The sequence below is a fragment of the Vigna unguiculata genome, chromosome 3, assembly GCF_004118075.2.
Source record: "Vigna unguiculata cultivar IT97K-499-35 chromosome 3, ASM411807v1, whole genome shotgun sequence".
NCBI lineage: Eukaryota > Viridiplantae > Streptophyta > Magnoliopsida > Fabales > Fabaceae > Vigna > Vigna unguiculata.
The window spans coordinates 21,831,960-21,859,930 of NC_040281.1; the positions used below are offsets into that span (position 1 = coordinate 21,831,960).

General features: G+C 34.7%; 3 protein-coding genes across 3 annotated transcripts; 2 read left to right on the forward strand and 1 right to left on the reverse strand.

Moving 5' to 3' along the window:
• The first annotated feature begins 7,698 nt into the window (after nucleotides 1–7,698).
• Nucleotides 7,699–13,414, forward strand: LOC114178242 (microfibrillar-associated protein 1-like). The gene is made up of 3 exons (XM_028064042.1): nucleotides 7,699–7,802; nucleotides 8,056–9,320; nucleotides 12,738–13,414. The coding sequence occupies exons 2-3, from the start codon at nucleotides 8,125–8,127 to the stop codon at nucleotides 12,850–12,852; spliced, it is 1,311 nt and encodes a 436-aa protein (XP_027919843.1). The 5' UTR covers nucleotides 7,699–7,802; nucleotides 8,056–8,124; the 3' UTR covers nucleotides 12,853–13,414.
• A 1,065-nt stretch (nucleotides 13,415–14,479) lies between these two features.
• Nucleotides 14,480–15,212, reverse strand: LOC114177181 (protein RALF-like 32). Its single transcript, XM_028062438.1, has one exon. It carries the CDS (start codon nucleotides 15,177–15,179, stop codon nucleotides 14,823–14,825), a length of 357 nt encoding a protein of 118 aa, XP_027918239.1. The 5' UTR covers nucleotides 15,180–15,212; the 3' UTR covers nucleotides 14,480–14,822.
• Nucleotides 15,213–24,767: 9,555 nt separating this feature from the next.
• Nucleotides 24,768–26,181, forward strand: LOC114175154. The gene is made up of 5 exons (XM_028059923.1): nucleotides 24,768–25,104; nucleotides 25,170–25,316; nucleotides 25,380–25,485; nucleotides 25,567–26,007; nucleotides 26,103–26,181. Exons 1-5 carry the CDS (start codon nucleotides 24,768–24,770, stop codon nucleotides 26,179–26,181), a joined length of 1,110 nt encoding a protein of 369 aa, XP_027915724.1.
• The last annotated feature ends 1,790 nt before the right edge of the window (nucleotides 26,182–27,971 follow it).

Here is a 27,971-nt window from a genome sequence, read left to right on the forward strand (position 1 = left end):
GGAAAAAATTAGGATTTGAAGATATTATGACAGGTTTCTCTAAATCTGTCATAATATATTTTTAACATAATTTCAATTTTGCCACTATGCCCATCTACTATGATAGGTCCTCTACACTTGTCATAATAAATTTTCCTTTCTCACTTATTATGATAGATCTCTTTTTACCATTCATAATAATTGTTACTTTTATTACAAAAATGCCATCGGTCAACTTATTATGATAGGTGGTTTATACCTATCATAATAAGTCGTCATAGATTCCCCTTTTTCCACTAGTGGAGTAAAAGGGAAAATATGAGCGTCTAACAAAATTAGTCTCATTAGTTCCTCAATTAGTTTCATCAGTTCACATTCATCTGGTTATTGGTTATAGCAACAATTATCATACTATTAATTTTACTTACCTATTCTCCTTAGGGTGAGATTGTATAGATTTAAACTTTCCAAACAAAATGAGGTTAGCCCAAAGAGAACGCACTAGTCCAATAAATAGCTCGGCATTATTCCAAAAGAAAAAGAGATATTACATGAAATTAAACCATAGGTAACGATGTTAATCAAATTACATTAAATAAAGGCCCTGAAAAACTTATGGTTGAATAACTCAAAAATTAAACCTTAGGTTACAATGTTAATCGAATTATAAGAATTAGTTGTAGAATAAACTGATAGTTGAATAAGCAGCGTGAAAGAGAACCAGAACACCGAAGACTTCGACGATTAAAGCTAGACCGATCTATACATTCTTCTTCATCTTTCTCTGCACGAAGTTCATTAGTTTCGATTGTTAATCACGGACGTCAATTTCAACTTGGGACATTGGTGAGCAAGGAGAGTTCAGTGAGGAGGGCATAAAGCTTGATATGGTAGTCTATGGTGAGGATCTTGGTGTCGGCGGCAACATAGGAGAAGTGGTGGTGGTTGTTGATGTCAAAAACCATCGTCACGTCTCCTTGCACTCATTTTCCACCACAACAAATGTAAGTGGAAATATTGATAATTTGGATCCTTTCCAACTGTGACTAATAACTACCCACCATAAGTAATTTTTAGGTGGCATCCATCAAAACCTATAAAGGGTCTACAACCACTTAAGAACACTCTCTTGCACCCATCCAAACACATAAAAACTCCCAAACTATGGTTGCAATTTGTGGCAAGGTTGGTTAACTTTGATCTTAATTGTTGTTCCAGAATAAACTTTTCTTAGCTCTGCCAAATATTGCTTTTAACCACCCCCTCTAGAATTTCCATGGCCATTTATTTTTCTTTCAAGGCCCTCTAAGTTGTGATCCCAATACTATATGGCTTATTTATACCATCTATTATCTCATTTGATGTCATATTTCTAACATTTCTAAATTTTTTCACCACTATCCCCCTCTTTACCATCCCTAATTTCAACCTCAACATCCTCACCAAAATCACCATCGACACCTTATTCAGTCTCATCACTAACAACACCAACATCATCATGTCCATCCCCTACTTTAACCTCCATAGACTCACCACTCACACCAACAACCTTTTCATCCCCAACTACATCATCAGAACCCTTACCAACAATACCACCACCCTCCCTAACATTCACTCCTTCATTGTTGGAACCTTCAATGAGTTTAATTATTTGACTTGAATTAACAACATGTTCAACATAAATCTTGACCTCCCTCTTTCTTATATTATGCGTAGTTAGCCAACTCCAAAGCATCCATATCTACACTCATTTGCCTCAAATCTTTATCCATCCTACCTTTCTTTGGCTTCCACCACACTTTCACCTCACCATCATATTTAAACTCTCTCACTATCCCTAATGCTTTAGAGTAAGACCACATATCAGGATTCACTCCTCGCACAACATGTTTATCCCCAGCCTCGTAATGCATCAACTTCCCCCTAAAACTTACAAACTTTCCCATGTGATGGAAAACTGTTATGCAACCCATCTACTGCAAAACAAAACAGAAGTCAAAGAAATATAACCATACATTCAATTAAACAAAACAAAAGCAACATAAACCTAAATGCAACAAAAACAAACATCAACATTGTTAACCATACATCCAACAAAAACAAAATGTTCACCCGGATAAACCCTAACATGACCGTAAATACAAGGAAAACAACAAAAGACTCACCTAACTTGTATCATTGTTGCTCTTAACCATGTGATTCAACCTCTTTCATCGATGCAAATATGACCAACCTTTTATTAAATAACAAAAACAATAACACAATGTTTAAGTATATGAAATAAATAGTCCGTTTAGTTAGCAAATATATAAAGCAGCTGATAAAATCCCATAAAGCTTAGTTACAATTTGACAAGTATTACACTTTTATGTATTCCTTTAGCTTGTTTATTTTCTTGAATGTATTGTACCATCATTTACTTACTACACCATGTGTTTTAGTTGATTTTCACTATAAAATACTTGGATAAGAACTTCCAATGAGAAATTCTAAAACTTCAAATGAGAAATTCTAATTGCAAAGAAAGCATCACAAGTGGAATGATAAATGGATGTTAAGAAGAAAAGTATGTGTAGCAATAATCAACACTGGACGATTTCAATTTCAACAAAACAAAGACATTTTCAACAGTTTTCAATCTTAATAAAACTCACCATTCATATGCTTTCTGTTTCAAACCAGTGCGCATTTAAAAAAAAAAGATTTCATTTCAGCAAATTAATTATTACCATGTGGACAATGTAAAACCCATTTATTTTTATTTAAAAATAGTTGTGCTTAGTTAAATAAAATGGGTAAGCTAGCTCACCTGCCTACTTTTTCAAAAACACCCCCTCAACTTCCTTTATACTTTTCTCTCATCTTTTCCCTCCCAAACATTGTTATTCTTCTTACTTCTAACTTAGTTACTACCACTCCTTGCAGCAAAGGCTGAAATTGAGACTTTTGCGGAGTTCTCATTGGAACAAACCAAACATTCCTTCCCTTCATGTAAGTGAATCCCAAACCTTTATTTCTTTCTTCTTTTTCCAGTTCGATTGTGATCAGTTCAGTATTGGGGTTTTCATTAGAGGCTCATTTTCGTCTTTGTGTTCACATTTTTCAACTTTTTAGTTTGTTTTTGGAACTGTGGTGCTCCTTCTGTTAGGGCTCTCTTCCCGCATGTTCGCTTTTAGTTTTTAGGTAAGGGAAGCTAGGGTTCAAAGCTTTTTAAGAGTATTGCATGTTTTTGGTTTCTGAATCATGTTTTCAATGCCTGTTTGATGTTTATGTTGTATGAAAATGAGTTGGTGTTGTTTTTCTTGTGTTATGGGTTTGCATGCGTGAGTAGGTGAGAAACCTGTTATTCTCGCCCAAGAGAGCAGCTTTCACCTAAGCGAGAATAGTAGAAACTCACCTCTACCTCTATTCAAGTTGTTGCTCAGGCCAAGAGCTTTAGTTTTGAGCGAAGAGCAATCTCACTCAAACGAGAAGGTTTCGTTTAAGCGAGAATTCACAGAATCTCATAATACCCACTGTTCGAGCTCTCGCCTAGGCAAGAATGCCTAGCTTAAACGAGAGAACTTCTGTCACTTAAGCAAAGGCTTCTAACTTAAGTGAGACTGGTGCGTGGAAGTGTTTAATTGCTTGATTTCTTCCCTGATTGATTTTTTCACTCCTCAAGAGCATGTTGTATAATGTTGTGCATGTATGATGTGTTTTTGTTTAGGATTGTATTTGATGTTTTTAACATGAGATGATGATTATTATGAGATAACATGTGGAATTGGTGTGGAAATTTCATGGAGAAATCCCTTTTGATGATAAAGTGGTGTGTGTAGTGACTTAAGGATTCAAGTAAGGTTGAATCTTGACACACTAATGAATCAGTTATACTCACATAGGGTGTACCGATTCATGTGGTGAGAGTAGCAGGAGGTCCTAGTCTGTGACAGAATAATGGCCTTAGATGATCATAGACTAACCTTGTGTGTGGTAGGATGAAACTCATTGGCAATGACTCTGTAGAGCAGTAGAGGCCACAATAAGTGCATGCCACTAGTGAATCCGATCTCATTACATGTATTTGGATAACTAAGTTAGAGGGTCTGTCATGGTTTGCTATCATGTGCTGCTTGCGTTTAATAATTTGCTTGCTTATTTATATGTTAAAATTAGTTTTCTCTAGCTTACCCTTTTCCTTTTTGTGCTATGTTTTCTTATGGTGTTTTCCATTTTGCAATGATCACCAATATTGGTATGAACATATGTGGAGACCCCTAGTGATCACCATGATGATGGAAATGTTGTTGTTTAGTTTAGGCATGTTGGACCTTGCTCATTCTTGAGCCTCTTTTGAAGAACTGTTTTCGTTGTAATTTCTTGCTTTGTTGAGCAACCTTTTGGCAATCTATTTTATGTTTCAAGACATGATGAAGGATTGACCCCAACAAAAGATGGAGGTACATGCTTAAGAAGACTAAGCATGTTTAGAAAGGAAGTTCACTAATCCTTCATCTCTTTCATTTGTGTTTGTTATTTTTGATTCCCTAAGTTGACTTAGTTGAATCAATTTTAGTTGACTTGTTAACCTTTGACTAGGTTTGACTTGTTGACTATAGTTGACTTGACTTAAGCCAACATACTAATATATGTTTATTTGCTTTGTAGGTTAATTAGGAGTAAGAAAGCAATGCTAGGTGGCACATGGTGATTGGGAAGCATAAATGATGTGGAGGAGAGAGTAAAGCAAATGTATAAAGCATAAAGAAAAAGGCATAAAGCAAGTGTACCTATGTACCTTTGGTCTCCTTTATTTTTAGCATACTTTGACCACTTTTTGGAGACATATGAGACACATTCTTTGTCTCCTTTTGTGCTAGAACGAAATTAGCCTTGCACACACCATAGTTAGCTTTTTTGTCTCATTTTTTATAACCTTATTTGACCTAGTTTCTAGAAGCTAGGGTTCGGTTTTTGTAGAGACATCCTTAGGTATCTTTTATTTGCTTAGAGGCCCCTAAACTCTTCTATATAAGGGGTGCTCCTAGATATGTAAAAGGGTTGAACATTTTGAAGTAAAAACACTCTTGTGTCTCAACCATTTGTGAGAGTTTTCTCCCTAGGGAGTGAATACTTTTAAGCCTTATTTTGCATAGCAAGTGGCAGCATACATCCACTCATCTTCAAGGTTGCTTTGGCTTCTAGCCTAGTCTTGTAGTGGCGTGCTTCTCACATTTTTATCATTTCTTTCCTTTCCATTTTATGTTTTCTTCTTCCTTTAATTGTTCTTGTTTTTTTCTGTGGTTTATGTGCATTCCATTTCCTTTTTGTATTGAATCAATCCATCATCTTCTTCTCTTGAGCTTCGTGAAAGGAACCTTCACATCTAGATAACATGCTATCTTAATGTCTAGTGGGGATTTCACTTAGCTTTCTTAATCAACTCACACCATATTCAATAATCTTAAAAAGGAACAAGATAATCCTTCAGCAAGACATATTTATGTCATTGATCTGTGCCCATGGTACTTCTGTTTCAATATATTTTGGATAATTGTAAAAGGTTGATTCTCATATACTTTATATCATTGCTTTATTCTATTATAATATGTGATGTTTTGTTTATTAGAGTTCTTCTATTAAATGAGATGTCACAAAAAACATGTGTGAAAGGACATGTAAATAGTTCATACAACCTAGTGGAATGTCGTTTGCCATGTCAGGCAAAATTTAATGTTAATGTTGTTGAGTGGGAGTAAGTATATCCAATGCTTTCTAAAGTTAGGAGATCGATCATAATCAAAGTTTCGAACATAGACTAATTCAAATTTTGTGTAAAATTTGTGGAACCAAAAGCATATTTAATTCTTGTTATTATCATAGATCTTTTTTATACCATCCAACATTTGAGATTCAAACGATAAAAGATTTATGTCTAAATTTAAATTATTATTATTTTAATATTTTTTCTTTGTGTTATTTTGTTTAATATAATCTTTATCACTGTATTAGAAAAGAGATTAATAAATAAACATTTGAAATATTTTAAACTTGAATATTTATTTTCTTTTTATTGCTTTTTAAAAATACTTTTTAATTTTATCAACTTTGTTTAATTGATGTTTGCAAAATTTATGATGTTTTGGTTGTCTTGAAATTTTATTTATGAATAATTGTGAACTATTTTGTCTAATTAATATTTCGTATTTTAATTTTAAATTTATATCATTATAATATTTTTAAAAATATTTAACACTAAAGATACGTGAATATATCATTTTTATATTAAATATTTGATATATTATTTTTGTTATGTAAATTTTACTTTTTCATAATAAATAATTAATTAATATTAAAACAATAAAAAAAAAATATAAGTACACTGTGATTATATCTGTTATCCTATGATAGTATGGATGAAACAAGAAATTTATACATGTAGAAGAGAGAAAAAATGATAAAGATATAATTTTTACATTGAGAATAATATGGTCCTTCGCGTCCTCATTCCTCCTCTAATTGGTATTGAATTTAGTATTTATTTATTTCTTCAATTTCTAAAAATAATTCTTTTTCTAGTTTTTCTCATTATTTAATATAGGTTTAATTATGCCTTTGGTCCCCATTTTGGAGTCAAAATCTCAAAATGGTACCTAAATTTTTAAAAGTCTCAAAATGGTCCCCTTTTTTGTTGAAACGTCTCACGTTTGCCCTTCCCGTTAAGTCAAAGTTGACGTCGTTAGAGGGAGTGCCACGTGTCAGTTCCTCAATTTTTTAATTTTTTTATTAATTTTTTTTGATTTTTTTTTATTTTTAATTTTTTTTTGAATTTTTTTAAAAAAATCAAAAAATTGCCATGTGTCAAGCTGTCATCGTGCCACGTGGCAGTGGCAGTGACACGTGTCAATATTACACCACGTGTCATTTTGTTAGTCTCAATTTGGTCCCTTTATTTTCATTTGTCTCAATTTAGTCTCAATTTTTTGTAAAAATGAGCAATTTTGTCCCCCCTTCAAATTGAAACAAAATTTAATTTTATATAAATGTTATACCAATATTTTTATTAAATTTGATATTTTTATTCAAATTGATATTTTTATTATATATTTTTAACATAGCTAAGTTTAGTTAAAATTATGTTTCATATTCAACTTTACTTAAAATTGTTTTCAAATTTTAAATTTATATGTGTTTTATTGTAACATGAACTAGGTAATTTATGATTTTTTTTTCTATTAACATTATTTTCTATTAACAACTTTTAAACCATTTTAAATAAAGTTCAATGTAAAATATTAATTAAATGAACTTAATTTTGTTAAAAATTATTTACTTGAAATATCAATTTTGATGGAAATATTTGTGTACATTTATACAGAAATTCAATTTGATTTCAATTTGGAGAGGGACAAAATTGCTCCATTTTTATAAAAATTGGGACTAAATTGAGACAAATTAAAATAAAGGGACCAAATTGAGACTAAGAAAATGACACGTGGCATAATACTGACACGTGTCACTATCACTGCCACGTGGCACGATAACAGCTTGACACGACCATTTTGAGACTTTTAAACATTTAGCTACCATTTTGAGATTTTGACTCCAAAATGGGGACCAAAGACATAATTAAACCTTTAATATATATAACTATATGCGTAGTAACATGTGATATATGTACTTTTAAGAAAATTAAAAACAAAAATCATTAAAAAATTTCCGAACAATAAATAATATTTACAGATTTTTCAAATCAATTTCAGAAGAGTTTCACATAAGAAGCTGGGGCTGGTCGACGGGCTGCTTCAAACGAGGGAGAGGGGGTTTCCGCTTCTGTAACTGTAAGTCCTTGAAACTCTTATCGCCCCTGTCTTCTTTATCTTCTTCTGTTTTCTATCAATTCATGTGTTAGTATTTTGAATCGAACTCTCTGGGTTAAGCTTTCAAATTTGTCGCAAATCAAAAATCATCATTCAGCATATCCTATTTTTTTTCTGTGTTCCTTCATTCATTTATTCGCTTTCTTGGAATTGTACTTTATCTGAAAATTTCTGTGGCTGTATACATGTTTTACCCATTTTACGTGCAAAATAGGGTTTGGTGGAGAAGGGAATCGAAACTAGATTGTTGGTGTTTGTAGTGGCGTTCAATTGAGGAAGAAATATGTCGGTGACGGCGGGTGTTAGTGATACTGTAATAGCCATTAGGGATAAGCTGAGAGGTAAAATTGGGCAAACAAAAGTTCAGCGTTATTGGCCTGGTAAAGTTCCTGAATGGGCTGATGATGAGAATGAAGACATTGCCGCTGCCGATATTAGACCCTCCAGGGAAGCTGCCTTGGATAAATTATTTCCTCGTCACGAAGAAGATACTGCTATAGTCAGAAAAGATGATCGTCGGCTCCGGCGATTGGCTGAGAGTCGGATAGATAACCGGGAGGAGGTTCGGGCTGATCATCGCCGCATTCGGCAGGCTGAGATTGTTTCCACCATTGAAGAGGAGGCCAGGAGGCAGGAAGGGTTGGAATTGGAAGAAGAAGATGAAAATGCTTTGGCAGAAAGAAGGAGGCTGATTAAAGAGAAGTTGCTTCAAAGAGAGCAGGAAGAAGCGCTTCCTCAGGAAGAGGAGGAGGAGGAAGAAGAAGAGGAGGAGGAGGAGGAATCTGAGTATGAGACTGACTCTGATGAGGAATATACTGGAGTGGCTATGGTGAAGCCTGTTTTTGTTCCCAAGTCTGAGAGAGATACCATTGCTGAGCGCGAGCGGCTTGAGGCTGAGGAACAGGCACTTGAAGATGCAAGGAAGAGGAGGTTGGAGGAAAGAAGGATTGAGACAAAGCAGATTGTTGTTGAGGAGATCCGAAAGGATGAAGAAATCCAGAAAAACTTGGAAATGGAGGCCAACATTGCTGATGTGGATACTGATGATGAAGTCAATGAGGCCGAGGAGTATGAGGCTTGGAAAGTTAGGGAGATTGGTAGGATCAAGAGGGATAGGGAGGATCGGGAGGCAATGTTGAAGGAAAAAGAAGAGATTGAGCGGGTGAGAAACATGACAGAGGAAGAGAGGAGGGAGTGGGAAAGGAAGAATCCGAAACCTGCTCCACCACCAAAGCAGAAGTGGAGATTTATGCAGAAATACTATCACAAAGGAGCTTTCTTCCAGTCTGAATCTGACGATCGGGCTTCCACTGTTGGATCTGAAGGTATTTTCACACGTGATTTCTCTGCTCCAACCGGGGAGGATAAAATGGACAAGACAATATTACCCAAGGTTATGCAAGTCAAGCACTTTGGTCGTAGTGGAAGAACTAAATGGACCCATCTTGTCAATGAGGATACAACTGATTGGAACAACCCGTAAGTTCAATTTCCAATGTTCTGTTTTTTCAAGAAGAGTTAAACATTTTAGATAAAATTGTCTGTTCTGTTCTTTGATAATATATTTGTTCTTTTATCCCAAGAAAAAAAAAAATATATATATATATATATATATATATATATATATATATATATATATTGCATATCTGTTCGTATTCACCTTACTTCTGAACTTCATCTGCTGTGGAAGTGGTCCAAAATGTTCCCTCACATAACTTTAGCATTCTTGGAATAATTGAGAGTGTTAAGTCAAAAGTGAAATTGTTCATCTTTGATTAATTTTTAACTTTTTTCTGTTATGATTTAGTAGTTTTTACTCCTTATAACTTCATAAGTCATAACTCATCAGCAGAGCGGAATTATTATTTTAAGAAGAACGGTTTTGTGATGCGGCCTCAAAGCCGAAGATCACTTAGTTTGTTTACGGATAGGCAAAAAGTGTGGTGTACAAAGTGCAGTTTTAGGAGAAGAGATAATTAACTTTCAACCTCGCAGTAGATCATGGGAGGAGTGCTTGCTGGTTTGTTGTACGAGAGAAAATATATACCAGAGAAGGTTGTGTAGAAAATATACTGAAATTAGGCTTGGGTTAGGAGTGACTATACCCTTTTGAAGCTGCGTGGTAATCACTTGCATTTTTTCCCATTATACACAGAATATACTAGGATCCGAGCTCCCTTGGTTAAGACGTGTTAGTCAAATACAAATACTTTTGCACTCAATTACGACATTTTAGTCACTCTTACTTGCTGCTACCTATCATTTTACTAGACTAGTCAAGGAATTTAATTGTGCATGAGAATGAGATTGATGAAGGAGAGCTGATTGGAAGGAATATAGTTAAATGGAATATTTCAGTTAGAGTAAGCCTAATTATGCCATCTGACAAATCCTATTTATTATTTTGGAATTCATTTTGTAGAAAAATATGTACCTTCTGAAACTTTCCAATAACACCCATTTTTCTCTTTCTGTTTGCCTCTTCATGATTAATACTTTTGTGGATTTAGCTGGACATTAAGGGATCATATTGCATGACACAATTTGAATGAGTTGTTCATTAGCAGCCCATGTTTTATTTTATCTAGAATGTTTACTCCATATATCACCAATTTTTCTGTTACATTGCATGCTTTACACTACAATATGTTCACATCTGTATTTAGTCGTACAAGGCCTAGTTTGTACTCTATTATTTTTTCCTTAATATTTGTAAGATGTCTGGCATCACATTTGTTAGAACCGGACCGAATTGACTGGTTTAACCAGGAATCATGAATATCCAGTCCAAAGTATCATGAAACTCGGTTTTGATTCAAATTGGGATAAAACTGGCTAGTAGAAAGGTTCAACTACTTGGCTCAAAAATAAGTGTTTCTTTTGTTGCAGTTTGTTTTCTAAGAGACTGGTTGTTGCAAACAGATTTTATTTGTTATTATCAAGCTTAAACATGGTGTATTAGATTTGTTTGTTATATATGACATACTTTTGTTATATGTTATAACTTTATGATGCTTTTAAGTGAAGTTTAAATGTTAATGTTATGAATTTGTGTGTAATATTTTTTATTAGTACTGGTTAATATATTGAAAAAAATTAAAATAATAGTATTTTATTGAAATTGGTTTGACTCGCCTTTACTGGTTTAGTGACTTTACTAGTTTTGACAACATTGTCTCACATTAACTAAGAATTAGCCATAATACTCTTTGTAAGACTTGAGTATTCCTCCTCCTTGAGCTAGCTTTTGGGAATGAGTCAGGCTTGTTTGTTTCAAATAATATGGTGTCTGAGTCTATCTGGTCTTATGCTGGGTCAACCCTAGATGTCCAATTTTGCAAACATCACGCCCCTGATGTCCAGTTTTAGGAACAAATAAGTTGTGCAAAAATAATGTCAAAATACTATTTAAGTCCTGGACTGGACTTGTCCTTGGTCTAGCCTTTTAGTCAGTAATTTGGGAGTATACATAGCTACTACTTGTATACTGTTATTGTTTCTATCCCAGTGAGGTCTATGATTTATACCATGAACTGAATATCCTAATTTTTGATAATAGTGTTGTAATTGATGAGGAGGGTGATGATTACTCTATTGTTTAGTAACATCATTCTCATCATTTCTCTTCTATGATAATTCTGAACATTACATTAATGGGGATTTGATTTGAAGATATAATAGCTATTATGTCTTGAACCCTTCATAATACATTTTGTTTGAAAGATATGTTCCTCTATTATTATGGGTAGACACCTACTTTCTTTTTCCTTTCTCCCCCGTACACTCCTAGGCTGTAATTGGATTGGGTAATTTAAAACAGGAAAATGAATTTTTAGAGCATTTAAATGCTATATTAATGTACTGAGTTTTCTGTATTTAATATAATTATTAGAAGTTCCCTATATTTTGACTGGCCATCCATTTTCATATGGAAACTAGGAATTTGGAGTTAGACATACATTGGTGAAATTGAAAAGTTCCTCTACTCTTGTACTTGTTGTGCCTTTGACCTTGTATCTTCTGCTGACCATGACATAATATTGTCCTTCACAAACACCTTTCTTCTGAATAAAATTGTGTTCTGAATTTAGCAATACTCTAAGTCCACTAAAAACAACAGACATGGCAAAACAAAACCGTACATGCATTTGGATTTCAATATTATGTAATAAAATTCAGATCATGTATAGACTCTCGATGATATTTCTTTTAAAGTATGTTAGTACTTTCCTTCCGGTCCTTGCACCCACACTTTCAAGTGATTTCCCACAAACTTTTGAGTGTATACCTTGCTGGAGTTTCACTTTAGTTATGCTTTGAAATTAATGTCTAGACAAAGATATATTCTCTGTCCTCCTGTGACGATCTTAAACGCTACATATATTATGTACAGAATGCTGAAGCTATTTGTGTTTGGATGAAAAAAAAAATGGATTAAAATATCATTATTCATTTTTAAATTAGTTCTGCCACACCTCTGATTCATAACTATAAAATTGAGTCTTTACACAATATTTTTCACAGCAGAATTTGACCCTGCACTCTCATTTTAGGCCAATATGCTTGCAGTCATTTTATTGCAATAATCTTTGGAATGATGGGCATTAGTATATGTTTAGGTAGCATTCTCTGCGTTGTCAAAGAAATTTCTACATCAGTTTTCCGATGTCTTACTTTTCTTGTGTCTGATCTATCTCCCTTTCCGAGAATTTGGGATTTGTGAGCACAGTTTATTGGAATTAATTTCTCTTAAATGCAACTAACCTCCATTCCTTCCGTTCCTCTGAAAAAAAGGGTTTCTTTGTTAATTATTACTAGTGTGCAAGAAGCATTTTATACTCAAATATTCACTCCTGAGATATTATTCTCTAAAATTCTTGTTGAATTGTTATGCAGATGGACTTACAATGATCCTCTTCGTGCAAAGTATAATGACAAAATGGCAGCAATGAATGCGCCTATGTCAAAACCTAAAGGAAGCAGAAAATTGAAGGATTGGGAATCTCGATGAATTTGAACTTAGAGAATTATGCTTGGAGATCTCGTCGTTTCAGTTACTAGACTTGAGATATGTCCCTATCCCGTGTATGCTTGTGCTCTGTGTCTTAAACATAACGTAAACTAGTTTATCATGGCTCAAGCATGTATGCTATGGATCATGGAAGGCAGAGCATTCATGCAGAATGTGACAGGAATTCATCACTAGTTTATGCTGATTTTCTTCTCCAGTTACCGATTTAGATCCTGCCAGCCTAGACTAAAGACTTTGACATCATTTCTTTTGTTTTGTCATCAGTTTAACTTTATTACTGGCTGGCTATTAGGATTTTATTTAGTTTGCTGATGCTTCAGTAGCCACTGTTTTTCAAGTTAACATACTATATGTGCACAACAACTACGATACTGACTTGAACTCCGACAAATGGCACTCTAGTGATGCTGTTGGTGGGTCCATAGGTGTACCAGCACAATAGTAAATGTTGCACAATCTTCCATGTTTGGATAGTATTCAATATCTAGCTAAACAAAGTATATTGAAAGTTATTTTGTATCCAACTTGGTACTTGTTTGTTTGAGTTATTTCCCTAATCAATTAATATTGTATATTAACCCTAAAGCTTTTTGGGCATTTCTATCGAGTTATATCGAAAGCAAATTTTTACAAGAATTAGTTTCAATAGAGGATGGCGTATTTTGAGGATCCCATTATAAATAAACAAAAGAAATAGAGGATAAATGGGAGTTACTATCACCAGGCTTTTGCTCGAAACTTTTTTTTTCTTTCTGAGCGAACCTATCTGGGCAGAACTTTGATAAAATGTTTGGTTAAATTTTCATGTTCTATAAAAGGCTTTTTAAAATTTAAAATAATTAAAAAAATGGAAGATAGAGCAGATTTAGAAAGTTACTTTATTCTCGTATGAATGCAACTTTCTCTACTTCCAATAGAAATTGTTTAGATAAAAGAATGCAGTTCTTCTGAAAATAGGAGATATTTTAAAAATATTTTTCTATCAAATTAAACATTTATACTTTCATATTTCAAAGGAAATAAATTTCAGGAAGATTAGGATAGAATAACGAGAATGTATCAGAGTAGAATGTGGGAAAATTAAGGTTCACATGAAAATTTTATTATTTGTTTGGTTTTTAATTAAAAACTGCCATCATTTTTAATTTGTTTTCGAATATCTGCACTGAAAACAAAGAAAAGAAAATATTTTTAGTAATTCTTTTTATAAATGAAAAATAAAATAAAAGCGTAAGAAACATCTGGTAATTGTCAACGTAAAAATATAAATACATTTGCACATAACATTTTGTGAAGAGGGAGAGAGTATAGTGTGCTACGAGTTTGTTCAGAAGACATCGTCGAAAAGATGAGTTGCTGGATTATTCATATATGTTTAGATTCATTAAGTTGCACGAGTATTCGTATGCCTATTTCATATTTGACATTCTTTAATTTTTGAGAGTTAGATTAATTTATATATCACTATTTTTTTTTTAAAAAATCAATTATTTACACTAAGTCATATCAGAAAATAGGGATGAAAGTCAAAAAATAAGGTTCATAGTATAATTTTCCTATTATACCTTATCGTTGCATTTATATATATATGCTGACACAAAAAACATCCCACCAAAAAACACAGAAAAATCAAATTCGAGCTAGAATAATGGAACAAAGAGAAAGATACTGATAATTGATATAACCATAGCAATGAACCTTTGCTTTAGTACACTCAATCTGCAAGCAGTAGTGTGATATTCACTTATTCAGTATTTATACCTACCGCCACCACTGGATAAGAACCCTCCTTCAGAGTATTAGTTATCAGAGAACCAACCATTTGGAATTTTTTTAATAATTTCAAATTCGGAAGTTCCTATCAAATTTAATGGACAAGAAAAAAAATTATGTAAAAAAGGTTGATTGATGAACAACCTTAAAGATTGTTTCTTTGCATGAAGATGCAATCAAGAATCAGACCTACAACGATAGTACTTAGAGCAGCCTCTATTATGAGGATTTGAAGGTGGAGGAAGACACCCTCCACTGTTACTATAAGCTTCACCAGAGCCACCACCATTACAAACTGGTTTATCTCTCTGTAAAGCTCCATTGGAAATGTATTTCTTCTGCTCCAGGAACCTTCGGCTTATTTCTGACTCCATCAGCAGTTCATCTTCTTGATTGCATTCGGCTATGGAACCATTGCATGAGCTTACATGAGTGGTGAATGAGAGCACAGTGCAGCTGCTGAAACGCATAAAGCTGAAGAACACGAAGTAGAAGAAACAAAGTCTAACAATGGTGGATGGTTTTGAGGCCATTCTTCTGTTTTCCTTCCACCTTCCACTAAGAAGCACTATATAGAGAATATTATATATTATATGACAGCACCACCTTTTTGAAAATATGCCAGTGGCATTAGTGACAAGCTGATGGAACGCACTTCACCAAACTCTTTGGACAGCATGGAAATTATCTTATTTTCCATGTGCTACAGATGGCTTTTCTTTCTTTTCTCTCAACACTATGATTTCCTTTGCTACTGTTTCTGATGACAAAATTTCTATCAATTGATTTTGTGATGCTCGGTTGGTTTTTGCTTTTGTCCATTCTTTGTGAAATTTAAGTTTATAAGTTTCTTATTGAAGAGCTTATACATATAAGAAAGAATACATGAACAAAAATGTGGGGTTAGGTAAATAGGATTATATGAAGGGAGTTATCATGACAAAAGGAAAAGGACAGAAGAGAGACAAAGGAGAGTGAGTGTTGACTTTAATCATACATTTAAAATATTTGGTTCGTATTTCTTTAAATCATTATTTGTGACCTATTGGTGGGATCCGTATGAATTTCCTTTCACTCTAACAAAATGGACATAACTTAAAGAGTTATTTTCACACCATCCTTCACTCATGGAATTGGCAAAGCCAAGGATAAAACTGTGATTTGAGAGTGTTAATTACAAAAGGTGGCACTTTGAATCTTCACATCTTGAATAGCCTGTCTTGGACCTTTGAAAGCATTTTTCATCAATTATATGAAACAGTTTTTTCAACCTCTGTGTCGGTGTGACTTGGTTGAGGCCAATATATAAAAATAAACAGAACATTATCAGAAAATAGATACTTCGAATAATATATGTAAAAATTATTTCATGGCACACACATTTGTGAGACAACAAAAGTGGCTATTTGGTGTAAGAATTTCTTAGCTTCAAAGCAAAATACTGAACTCCATGTCATTATAGAGTTTGTTATTTGTGCCTGCAAAAAGAACACATGGCCAGAAAAACACTAATCAATTCATCAAATTATAACAGCGTAGATATTTTTATTTCATCATAGTATAAACTAAAGTACTCAACTATAAGACGGCTTCTCTCTCTACCAAGGTATGTGGAAGGATCATTGTAACTCTTATTTTCAGGATAATCTTGACGGAGAAACAAACAATAACTAAAAATATTAAAGTATGTAGTGGAAATAATTCCCTCAAACTTATAAGAATCTACGAAGAGCAACAACAATAGGAAAAGACAATAATAATCACAAAAGAGAACATCACTATTTTTAATGTGCGAAAAGCCTCTCAATGTGAGAAGTAAAAATCTACGGGACGAACCAGTAAACCAAGTTTTCCTAAGATCAAATATGGGTACAAGAGAGTCAAATTAAAAACACCAACAAGTACTTATAACCACCCAATACATCAAAACAATAATGCTCTCAAATATAAAGAACAAAGAAAGGAAAACCAATAAAGAGCAACAGGGACAGATTTTTCTAACCTTAGACCTTGGATTGATATCAGAAATATGAAAAACCCTATGTCGCGAACCTGATGTCAAAATTTCAGTCCGATCCAACACTAAACGAAGCTGAAATCACAATTTTACTAAAGCGATTCGGTGAACATGCCAACAAATTTTCTCTCTTTTAACCCTTTTCCATGGACTGTGAAAATAAACCTCTGTCTTAACCTAAAAGACTCTTTTCCATTTAGATTAAATAGTCAAACAAAATGGCTTTGACTAGGTTGGATTTTTTTTAGACACATAGTTGGGAGCCCAAACTAACAAATATCAACTTCATTTTCTATATCTTCATATGTAACATCCTCTATTATAAGCGTTTGATGTTGGTGGCAGGAAGATTTTTCTATAGGTGCCATGTTGTGCTTGGTAACTTCGATAGTAATATACTTGTTTTCTTTAACATGATTTTTAGATTTTTTAGACCCCATTTTTCCTCAGTTAACAAACAAGTCTTTTTGAATAAAAGCTCTCAACATTATAACTAGTTGTATCTTTCCATTAAGTAATACAAGGACTACATATAGACCCTTTTGACAAGGCTTTCCAACTACATCAATTAAATACAACTACTATCTAAATCATAATTAATGAACTTTATTGCATGGCACAATCATTGCTAGAAGCACTCTTAACCTTTGCAATCACCTAAGACACTTAATTCTACCAACACTATTAAATGCAACTACCTACATTTAAGTTTACCAAAAAACATTCCTCCATAAACTTAAATGTTTTTCTTATCATTCATTCCAATCATTCTATTGTTCTAGAACATAGTGGTCGACAATGGCTTCGTGAAAAAATCTGCAGCTTGTGCTTAAATTCCTACGTGGTCTAACTCCACATTTCCTTCTTTCACTGGTTCTCAGATGAAGTGAAACCGAACATCTATATGCTTATTTTTCATAACTCGAATCATAGTCCCTTTTTCTTGCTTCATCTTCAGCTTGCTCGGAAGATTTCTAAGCCAAACTGCATGAAAAACACTCAAAGATGTTGTAACATACTCGACTTTACAAGTTAACAACGTTACAATATGTTGCTTTTTCGAAAGTCAGGTGAACGTTGTGTTTCCTATAAAGAATACATATCCAGACGTGCTTTTTCAGCCATTAACATCTCCACACCAGTCATTGTCCGAGTAGCCAACTAGTCGGTAATTATTTGTCCTAGTATACATTAGGCCGAGTGACATTGTTCCTCTCACATACCTTAAAATTCTCTTTAGTGCATTCCAATGAGTATACCTCAGCTCCTCCATATACCGACTTTCTATTCCAATACTTAACATTAAATATTGTCTCATATTTATAAGATACATGTTGTTCGTTGGATATTAAATGCAAAATTAAAAGTTGTTGGTAGGATATTAAATGTATTATTAGAAGTAGCTAGAATTTGTTAGAAGTTGTTAGAAGATTCTAAAGATCTTTTGTAATTATTACTTTAGGGTTTGAGTTCTCTATATATAGAAGTTTATGTACTATTTCAAATAAAATAAAAAATAAGAATTCTCCCGATCTAGAACCTTGCTTCCACATTTTATCTTTTCCATCTCAGTTATAGTTCTCATTAGCATTGTCTAAAGTGCAACCATTTCTTTTCATTATTGAACTTCCTGCAAGTTGTGCTTTTGTCACTTTTGTTGCCCCATCTATTGTCATCGTCGTTGCTGCATCACTGTTGTTGTCGTTGCTGTATCTTCATTGTTGTCATTGTTGTATCATCACTGTTGTCAATATTCCATTGTCACTGTTGTCAATGTTCCATCGTCGCTGTTGTCGTTATTCCATCACAATTGTTTTCACATTGCTGCCATCACAACTATTGTCACACTATTGCCACACTATTGCCATCAAGTTGTTGTCACGCTATTGCCATCACAACTATTGTCACGTTGTTGGGTTTATGTCACGTTATGTCCTACCTTTCATTTTCATTTAGGAGTGGGCTAAGGAATTCCTATTATTTAGTTTTTGGCATGGCAACTCCATTAAGCAATGTCGATCTTCAACACTTACTTGATGACAACCACCTTAGTGGTCAAAATTATGCCAATGGGCTCAATTTATCAGACGTACATTAAAGGGCGTACGTAAAGGCTTAATAATATTGAAAGAGAAGCCATTTCCCCACATAATCCTAATTTTTATATTGGCTTAAATACCTATTTGGTCCACATTTTCGCAGTGTTTGTTGTTGATGGTCCTAATTTTTTCTAAATGTTTAAAATGGTCCTCATTTTTGCAATTTGTGTTTAAGTTGATCCTTTTGTATGACGCCGGTTAAATGACTAGCAAGCATTATACATGTAGCACTGTTTGTATTACGTCTTCCATGATGTGTATTACGTGGAGTGTTTGTGTACAGTGTGCTAGATAATTTAGAAAGTTAGAGATCAATATGTGAAGTAGAATTTTGAAAATGAAATGGTGGTCTGAAGAAATTTGAAAGTCTTCTTTCCTCCATTCCCAATTCGTCTTGGTGCCTTCATTGTCCAGGTATGTCGCGCTCCTAATCTTTTTTCTCTGCCTCTGGTTGTAATTGTTGAGCGCAATCTTCCCTAGGTGCAAGAACAAGCCGCACAAAATTGCAAACCTCAGATTGAAAATTCTTCTCCCCAATTCTCAACTTTAAACCTAGATAATCCAGCTCATTGTACACTACCCTTCCACGTAATGGAAGACATAATACAAACAGTCTACATGTACAATGTTTTGTTACTTATTTAAAAGTCATGACACAAAAGGACCAAAGTAAACAATAATTGCAAAAATGAGGACCATTTTAAACATTTGGAAAAAATTAGGACAAAATTAGGACCATCGACAACAAACACTACGAAAATGTGGACCAAATAGGTATTTAAGCATTTTCAGATTTGGGATAATGATGACTCACGAAACATTACATGGTTATGGGGATCCATGACAATAGAGATAAGTAGAAACTATATGTTCTACTCTAGTGCCTGTGAAATTTGGGAGGACCTTGCAACTACTTATTCTATGCGAGAGGACATCTCTACATGTTATGATTTAAAAAGCAAGATCTTTGGTGTGAAGAAAGGAACTCTCTTTGTTTTAAAATATTATGGAATGTTCAACAGTTTGCGGATTGAGTTGGACTAGTATCAAAATACAAAGCTTTAGAATGATAAAGATGTTATCACACTTGCTCAATTTATTGAACGATCTCAGATATTTAAGTTCTTATCAAGATTGAATCTTGAATATGACCCTATTAGGGTTCAAATTCTTAGGAAGGAAAAACTTCCTTATATTTCTGAAGTCTTCTTCATTGTCCAAGGTGAGGAGGCTTGTCTAATGGTCATGATGAATGAGCCCTCCACTGAAGGAGCTACATGTTTTCCAGAAAGACTTCTAAGCTTGGGAATTCAAATCTTGCAAATATTAAACTTAGCTTAAAAGGTAAGGAGAGCGTTGTGCTCTCATTGTAAGAAATTTGGCCACACCAAGGACACTTGCTTCAAGCTACATGGAAAAGAGAAAACTCTCAATCGTCTAGCGGAATTAAAAGGATAGCCCTCAAAGAAAGTTTGTCAGGCATCTTTAGATTCTGAAAAGCTTACCAAGACACTTTCTTCCTCTTTAACTGAGATTGAACGTCTAAAAATTCTTATGGAGTCTAAGTAAACCACCTTATAGTACTTGCTCTCTAACCATGATTGGTAAGAACTCTAATTCTTCTTTTAATGTTTCTAAAACTTTATGTAAGGACTCTTGGGTTCTAGACTCTGGTGCAACAAACCATATGAACCCCAATTCATCTCTTTTAACAACATTTGTTTCTCTTTCTAATAACTACATTATTATTGCCAATGAGACCCATATCCCAATACATGGACGTGGAAATATTTCTCTTTTGCCATCCCTTAGCCTTAAAAATGTCCTCTATGTTCCAAAACTATTTAATAACATTATTTTTTATTAAAAGCTTACTCATGGCCTAAATATTTCCATAACTTTCTTTTCCACTCATTATGTTTTTCAGGATCTTCCATGAAAAAGAGAATTGGAGTTGTTAAGGAATAAAGAGGGTTGCTTTAATAACTTGGAAACTAAGAATAGTATCGGTAGGCAAACAACTATATCTTGTCTCCAATCTTGCACTTCTTTTGAGTCCTCTCAAATTTGATTTCTCCACCGTCGTCTAAGACATCCATCCTTTTTCTGTTTTAAAGTCTATGTTTCGTTCCTTGTTTACCGAAGAGTATGTTGAGTCATTTAAATGTGATGCATGTCAAACTATAGTTCTTTTGAGTCCTCTCAAATTTGGCTTTTCCACTGTCGTTTAGGACATCCATCCTTTTTCTGTTTTAATGTTTATGTTCCCTTTCTTATTGACCAAAGAGTCTATTGAGTCATTTAAATGTGATGCATGTCAAATTACAAAGCATCATCATGCCACATATCCCTTTAGTAATGCAAAGAGTTTACCTCCTTTTGATTTGGTTCATTATGATGTTTAGGGGCCTGCATCAAGCTCTACTATACATGGTGGTAAATTGTTTGTCAATTTTATTGATGATTGTGCTCGAGTTATAAGAATTTTTCTTATGAAGAAAAACTTGAGGTTTTTAACTAATTTGTTAGATTCTTTCGTATGATAAAAACACAATTTGGAATGTCAATTAAACGTTTGCGTTTTGATAATGGAAGGGGATATGTAAATCATGACATGTCTAAATTCCTTTTTAAGAATGGTGTTGTTCATAAATTCACATACCACACGAAATGGCATTGTTGAGAGAAAAACATCACATGGTAATCAAAGCTTGGTTGATTCTCGTTTGATTTGTTTCAGATTTGTCATTCTCCTTTTGTTCGCCTTTTGAGTTTTGTCGTAGTGTTCTCGTCATTAGGTGTTGGTGGTTCATATTCGTATACTCTTCGTGTGGATTTTGAATCAGTGATCGGGAGTGATTTCTTTTCCATACGGAACTTTTTGGTGGCCTTGTTACTCTAACAATTTGTAAGCGAAAGTCTTGTGCAACTGATTGTGAACCGTAGTTGGGATGATGAATTGCAATGGTGTGTTGGACAAGTGTGAGAGTTTCCTACGTTGGAGTTAAGCTTAGGTTTTCATATGCTTTTAGTTCACGCATACTAGGTGTTTGTGAAAATTATGTAGTGAAGGATTTTGTTTGGAACAAAGTCGTGCTTCGTTGGTTAATTTGGTGTGAGAGTTACTATTGAGGATTGAAGCGGTGGTGCTAGAAACATAATTTTGTTTTGAAGCTGCTCAGATTGGTGCCCATTCTGCCTTGGCTTGCTTAGAAGATGTATCTGGTGTTGTGCTTTGCTAAAATTGATGCAGCGCATGTGTTTGACAATTTGCCTTAGTTGAAACTCTAAGCAAAATGGTCCGACTGCAAAATTTGATGGTTGAAGCGGATCATTTTGACCACAACAGTGCCAATCATTTCTAGTTCATTTTTTATAGCAGGTTTCAAAGTGAGTTTTGGTGTGGCTAATTTGGTTTTGAATGCGGCAGCGGTGTGGTGCAACCATCATGCAAGGTGCAACAAATTTGGTTTTCAGAGTGTACGTGGTTGAAACCATCATGCAAGGTGCAACAAATTTGGAGTGGTGCCTTTACTTATCACAATAGCCCATCCTTTTTTATGTATGAAATTGGCAACCACACTTCTTAGTTCCTTTGGTGCTGCAAGGAAATTATTATGGCATAGTGACAACAATTAGGCTAGTGGTTTGAGTTGACGAGGTGTGGTGTAGGGAAATAAGACAACAACATATTTTCTGGTCCAAGCGATGCCAAGTAAGAATCGTAGACCAATTCTTTATCTTGGAACATTTCTAAATGATGCAAGTGAGAAAGAGGCCAAGCGGTGCAAAGGAAATCCATGATAATCTTCTCGGTGCAGCAGCAACCAATTAGAGTTTATGCAATATCCATTAACTTTCTGGTTTAAGCAGGGGTAGCAACCACATTGAATCTGAATCTGTTCTACTCTTGGTGTAATCAAGTAGTTGTTGTTTTGGTGCCAAACATATTGTGTGGAAGTTTTACATCATCAAGTGGTGTGCACAGCAGGACTGGAACATTCAAATTGCCTAAGCGGTGAACAATTTGACAGCAGCAAGCTCTTAGTGCCATAAGTTGTCTCTTGCTTTCGGTGGCCATAATCTGGTGCAATGATAGTGGAAATTTTTTAATTAGCTAGTGCAAGCTCATTAAAACTTCATTTATCCAAAGTGAAATTGGTGCAAAAGGAAGCCTTCCAATTGGTTTAAAACTCATGCGTGGCAGCAATGGCTACATTTGGTTTCTTTAGATCATGTGGCTGAAAAAAATTGAAGCGGTGCAAGCTGCAAAACCTTGCTTGTGTGGGGCAGTGCGATAGTGACTGGATTGGCTGGCTATAATAGCCAACTTGAAGTGGTGCATAATTTCTTTTTGGTACAAGATAACAGCTTCCATCGCTCAAGCGGTCTCCCTTGCTCAAGAAGTGCCCTATTGGTGCAATTTTTAGGTTTCTTGGTGCATAATTGGATACTTGAGGCCTGGCTTAGTTATTTGGTGTAATAGAGACATGTTTGACAACGTCAATTGCAAGCTGGTGTAGTGAAAATTTTGTAGCAACCAACTAAATAGGTGAATGATGCAGCAAAACTTTCGTTGGCAATCTTATTTTGATGTAGAACAACTTGATTTTTGAACACGTGTGGCAGCAGTTGGTTCCTCTCTTTGGGTGTCATAATCTTCTTGTCTTTTTGCATTTAGCTTTGCCTATTCATACTCTTTAGAGTCATTATTTGTTCACTTAAGCTTTGCTTGAGTCTTTTGTCTATCACATTTCTTTGATTTTGCTTTACCTTGGTTTCTTGTGTTGTGGGACAATGTACATTGAGCCAGTGTTGTTTAAAATCGGCCATGGCGTCAATATGGCAAAAATCGGTAGCGATTTTCCGGCCAGTTGCCATAACAAGACGGGGGCGAATCGAAATTTTTGTGGTGGTTCATGGCGGCCGCTTTGCGCGCGGCAGGTGGTGGTGGCACAATGCTGGTGGCGAAAATCTCAGACAACAGTGGGAGAAGAAAGAAAAAGAATAAAGAATGAGAAGAGAGGAGAAGAAGGAGAATTGTGCAGCGTGTTGGTTGAAGGAAGAAGGAGAAGAGAAAACCTCAACCTAATTGGTCTTATACAATTTTAAAATTGGGCCTGGCCCACTGCCCTAACCCTAACATCCAAATTCTCATTATTTTACTATTTCACCCTCATTTTAGCCACTTAACATTCAGCCACTTAACATTGCAGAAATTTCTTCTCTTATTATTTTTCTTTTCTATCCTAATGCAGAAACCTCTTCCCTTATTATTTTACTTTTCTACCCTAATTTTAGTTCCTTTTCTCCTATTATTTTACTTTTCTACCCTAATTTCAGTTACCATTTTTATTCTTTAAAACCTAAGCCTGACCCATTAAACACATATTTAACCTAGCCTATTTGCAAAACTTTCTTCATTCTCCATTATTTCATTCTATTCAAAACCAAAAGTTTCTATAGCTTCCCTATCGGTCGCTGCCACCAACTGCCACCCGCCGTTGACCGCCATCGTCGTCGAAAGCCACCGTCGCCGGCCGCCACTACCAAGTTTGTTATTTTTTTTATTTTTTCTATTTGTCTAATTTCACTATAATTATTTGGTAAAAAAATATATGTATTTTTTCAGCAATAATAATGACCAATGAAAATGATCCTTCAAGAACATCGCATAGGAGTGACCCGGGATGGAAACATTGTCATCTGATGGATGAATCAAATTTAAATAAACTTATTTTGAATTATTGTTGGAATATTATGAAAGGAGGAGTTACTAGAGCAAAAGAACATCTCATGACAAACAAAGGCAATGTTGCTACTTGCACCAAGACTCCAAAAAATATGAGAGAAGAACTTTGGAAATTATACAAAGAAAAAGCAGACAACTCCTCCGTCAATCCTAGATATACTGCAACCATGATAACCATGAGAGTGAAGATGAGGTTGAAATTTCCACGACTAGTAATGATAAAGGGAGAAATATTGGTGGAAGAAAAGGACCAATGGATATGTTTTTTAGAAATCCAACTGTTGCAATAGAGAAGAGAAAAAAGGAAAAATTAAGGCAAGCTAAAATCAAAGAGGCATGTGACAAAAATTTAAAGGCCTCAATTCATCAATATATTGCTCGATTTTGGTACCAAGCAGGCTTGTCGTTCAACCTTGTTAAGTTGAAAAGTTTTCAAGATATGATTGATGCCATAGATGCTTATGGACCTAATTTACCTGCTCCTAGTTATCATGAAATCAGAGTTCCACTTCTCAACAGGGAAGTTGAGTACACAAAAAAGTTGTTGCAAGATCATAATTGCAATGGAGCAAACATGGTTGTTCTATTATGTCATATGCATAAACTGATCGAAAGCAACGATGCTTAATTAACTTTTTGGTGAGCTCCCCTGCAGGGACAATGTTTGTCAAGTCCATTGATGGTTCAAACTTTGTGAAGACAGGAGAAAAACTATTTGAGATGCTTAATTCCCTTGTGGAGGAGATTGGGGAAGAAAATGTAAAAGTTATAATAGATAATGAGAGCAATTTTGTGTTGGCTGGTAAGTTGTTAGAAGAGAAAAGATCCCATCTTTATTGAACTCCTTGTGCTGCCCATTGTATAGATTTGATGCTTGAAGACATTGGAAAGCTTCCTTTGATAAAGAAGATAATTCAAAGAGGAGTTAGTCTTGTTGGCTTTATCTATAGTCATTCTAGTACCTTGAGTTTGTTGAGACAATTTACAAATAAAAGTGAATTAGTAAGACATGTCATTACAAGGTTTGCTACCTCTTATTTATCATTATAAAGGTTGCATCAAGAGAAGGGAAATTTAAGAAAAATGTTCACCTCTGATGAATGGAGCAATAACAAGCTATCTAAGGAAGTCAAGGGGAGTGAGACTACAAAACTTGTTCTTATGCCTTCATTTTGGAATCAATTAGTATTTACTCTCAAAGTCATGGCTCCTCTTGTTCATGTGCTTCGTTTAGTGGATGGGGAAATAAAAACAGCTATGGGTTATATATATGAAACAATGGAGAAAGCCAAGGAAACAATAATGAAGTCATTCAACAACGATGAAAGTAAATACAATGATGTATTTACAATCATTGATAACAGAGGGACATGTCAACTTCATCACCCCTTGCATGTTGCTAGTCACTTTTTGAACCCAGAGTTCTTTTATTCCAACTTAGACATGGAATATGATTTGGAAGTTACAAATGGATTATATGATTGCATCAGGAGGTTGGTGCCAAGTAAAGATGTGCAGCAAAAACACTTTTTAAATTGTGCTAAGATATAATGGTTACATTTTAAGCTACTTTCTTTGCTTGTGTAAGCTCAATGGTGGAAGAATTATGGGCATGCAGCTCCCAACTTACAAAAGCTAGCAATCAAGATTTTAAGTTTGACATGTAGTTCATCGGGATGTGAGCGTAATTGGAGTGTTTTTGAGCAAGTGAACACATCATATTTTTTCTTTAAGAAGTACAATTTCCCACTAAAAGACTTTGGGTAATTGGTCCGCAAAGATTTGTATGAATCAATCCAAGTTTTTCCTTTGCTCGGTACTCAGTAGTCCTTAGAAATGAGGTCCTCAGATGCTTCTCATGCACACACTAGTCGCAAAACCTTTTTTCAAACTTTATACTCGGGAGTCCTCACATCATCCTTTTCTTAACCAACTCGGTCAGCCTACCAAAATGCAAATGGCCAAACTGAAAAATGCCACATCATGGCCTCATCCTTCACGTCAAGGTTCAAGCACCACTCTTAGACTATCTTCAAATCCAATTTGTAAATCATGTTCTTCTTCATTTCTACTCGAGCAATCAAACGATCGAATTTTTCCTTCAAGTATAGTAATCAGTCTTTCATTAGAACCGAATAGCCTTTCTCCATCAGCTGACCGATGTTCAATATGTTGCTCTTGATTTCTCCAATTTGGCCATTCTTCGACAAGTACGAAATTGCACCTTGGCTTTTTACCGCTACTTTGTATGCATCTCCAAACAACATGGGTTTGACCTTAACTTTATAGAGATGCTTAAAAAGGTTATCACCCCTACACATGTGACTACTTACTCTTGAGGTGTCTTCTTCTCCTTAATGATTGTCTTTGCTCGAACTGTTTGATCAAGAGATTCCTCCTTCTTTGATGACTTGGGCCCAACCATAGGCCCAATCACTAGGAGCATGCTAATGAAGATACAGGAGAAGATGGACCTACAAGGAGCCAGTGACATTCGTGGACTTTAAATGTTATTTTCTTGGGCTAAAAAAGATGTCAAGATATGATGGGCTTGTTCTAGTCCATTAGAGTAGATTATAATTGGGCCAATTGTTTAGGTCATGCTTAAAAAATAAATTGTAAAAGCCTAGAAGTAATTTGGACCATTTCTTACCTAACTTTTGCAATTGGGTTAAATCAAGCCCAACTACAAAAGACTAGGCCGAAAGCTTGCTTCTAGCTTAGGCATAATTTACACATTGATCACATGCGTTAAACATGGAATGTGTGAACCTCCACATGGCATGTGATCCACTTTTCACGAATCCAAGATTTAAATCTAGATCTAGACGCATGTGCTTCACATAGCCTCCTTCATTTGCATTCCATTTCATCTTGTATTTGGCTTTCATTTTAGGAGGTACTCTTTACTATATATGATACACTTCACCCCTCTTGTAATTACTCTTGAATGAATGCAAGTTATATTGTTGAGATCACTCCACGACCTTGTCTTTTGAGAGTCACCCTTAGGTAGAGATTTCTCTTAGAATTCCTCTAGCCTGCCTCCTCTAAGTTGGTCGAACCTCTTGGAGCTCTTCCATCACCACTCAATTCTACACCATTCTAACTTCCCTTAGACACTTGCTTTCGTGCCAATCATCCATGGAGACTCCTCCTTCCATCAATCTTGTCCAAGGAGTGTCATCAAGTGGTATCCAGAGCCAACCCAAGGTTTGAGCTAAGTTCTTATCCTTCTTCTGTTTTCATGTTGTTTACATTTTTTTTTACTTGTTTAGTGTGATTCCACCGTTCATATGGCTCTTATGTGTTTGTGTGATGATTCAAAATCATCTTCTCCTTGAATCATTCAGTGTTTTTCACTAGGATTTCCATTTGTTTTCAAGTGCAGTGTTTTACATTTGAGTTGTTTCTTCATTTTCATTTGATGATCCATTGTTTATTTGAGTTAATTTTC

What these genes read in the sequence shown, in the direction of transcription:
- LOC114178242 (XM_028064042.1), top strand. Translation starts at nt 8,125, where the DNA reads ATGTCGGTGACGGCGGGTGTTAGTGATACTGTAATAGCCATTAGGGAT. An exon ending in ACAACTGATTGGAACAACCC is followed by an intron (nt 9,321 to 12,737) that starts GTAAGTTCAATT and finishes ATTGTTATGCAG; the next exon opens with ATGGACTTACAATGATCCTC.
- LOC114177181 (XM_028062438.1), bottom strand. Translation starts at nt 15,179, where the DNA reads ATGGCCTCAAAACCATCCACCATTGTTAGACTTTGTTTCTTCTACTTC.
- LOC114175154 (XM_028059923.1), top strand. Translation starts at nt 24,768, where the DNA reads ATGGATATGTTTTTTAGAAATCCAACTGTTGCAATAGAGAAGAGAAAA. An exon ending in GAGCAATTTTGTGTTGGCTG is followed by an intron (nt 25,317 to 25,379) that starts GTAAGTTGTTAG and finishes CCCATTGTATAG; the next exon opens with ATTTGATGCTTGAAGACATT. An exon ending in CATTCTAGTACCTTGAGTTT is followed by an intron (nt 25,486 to 25,566) that starts GTTGAGACAATT and finishes ATCATTATAAAG; the next exon opens with GTTGCATCAAGAGAAGGGAA.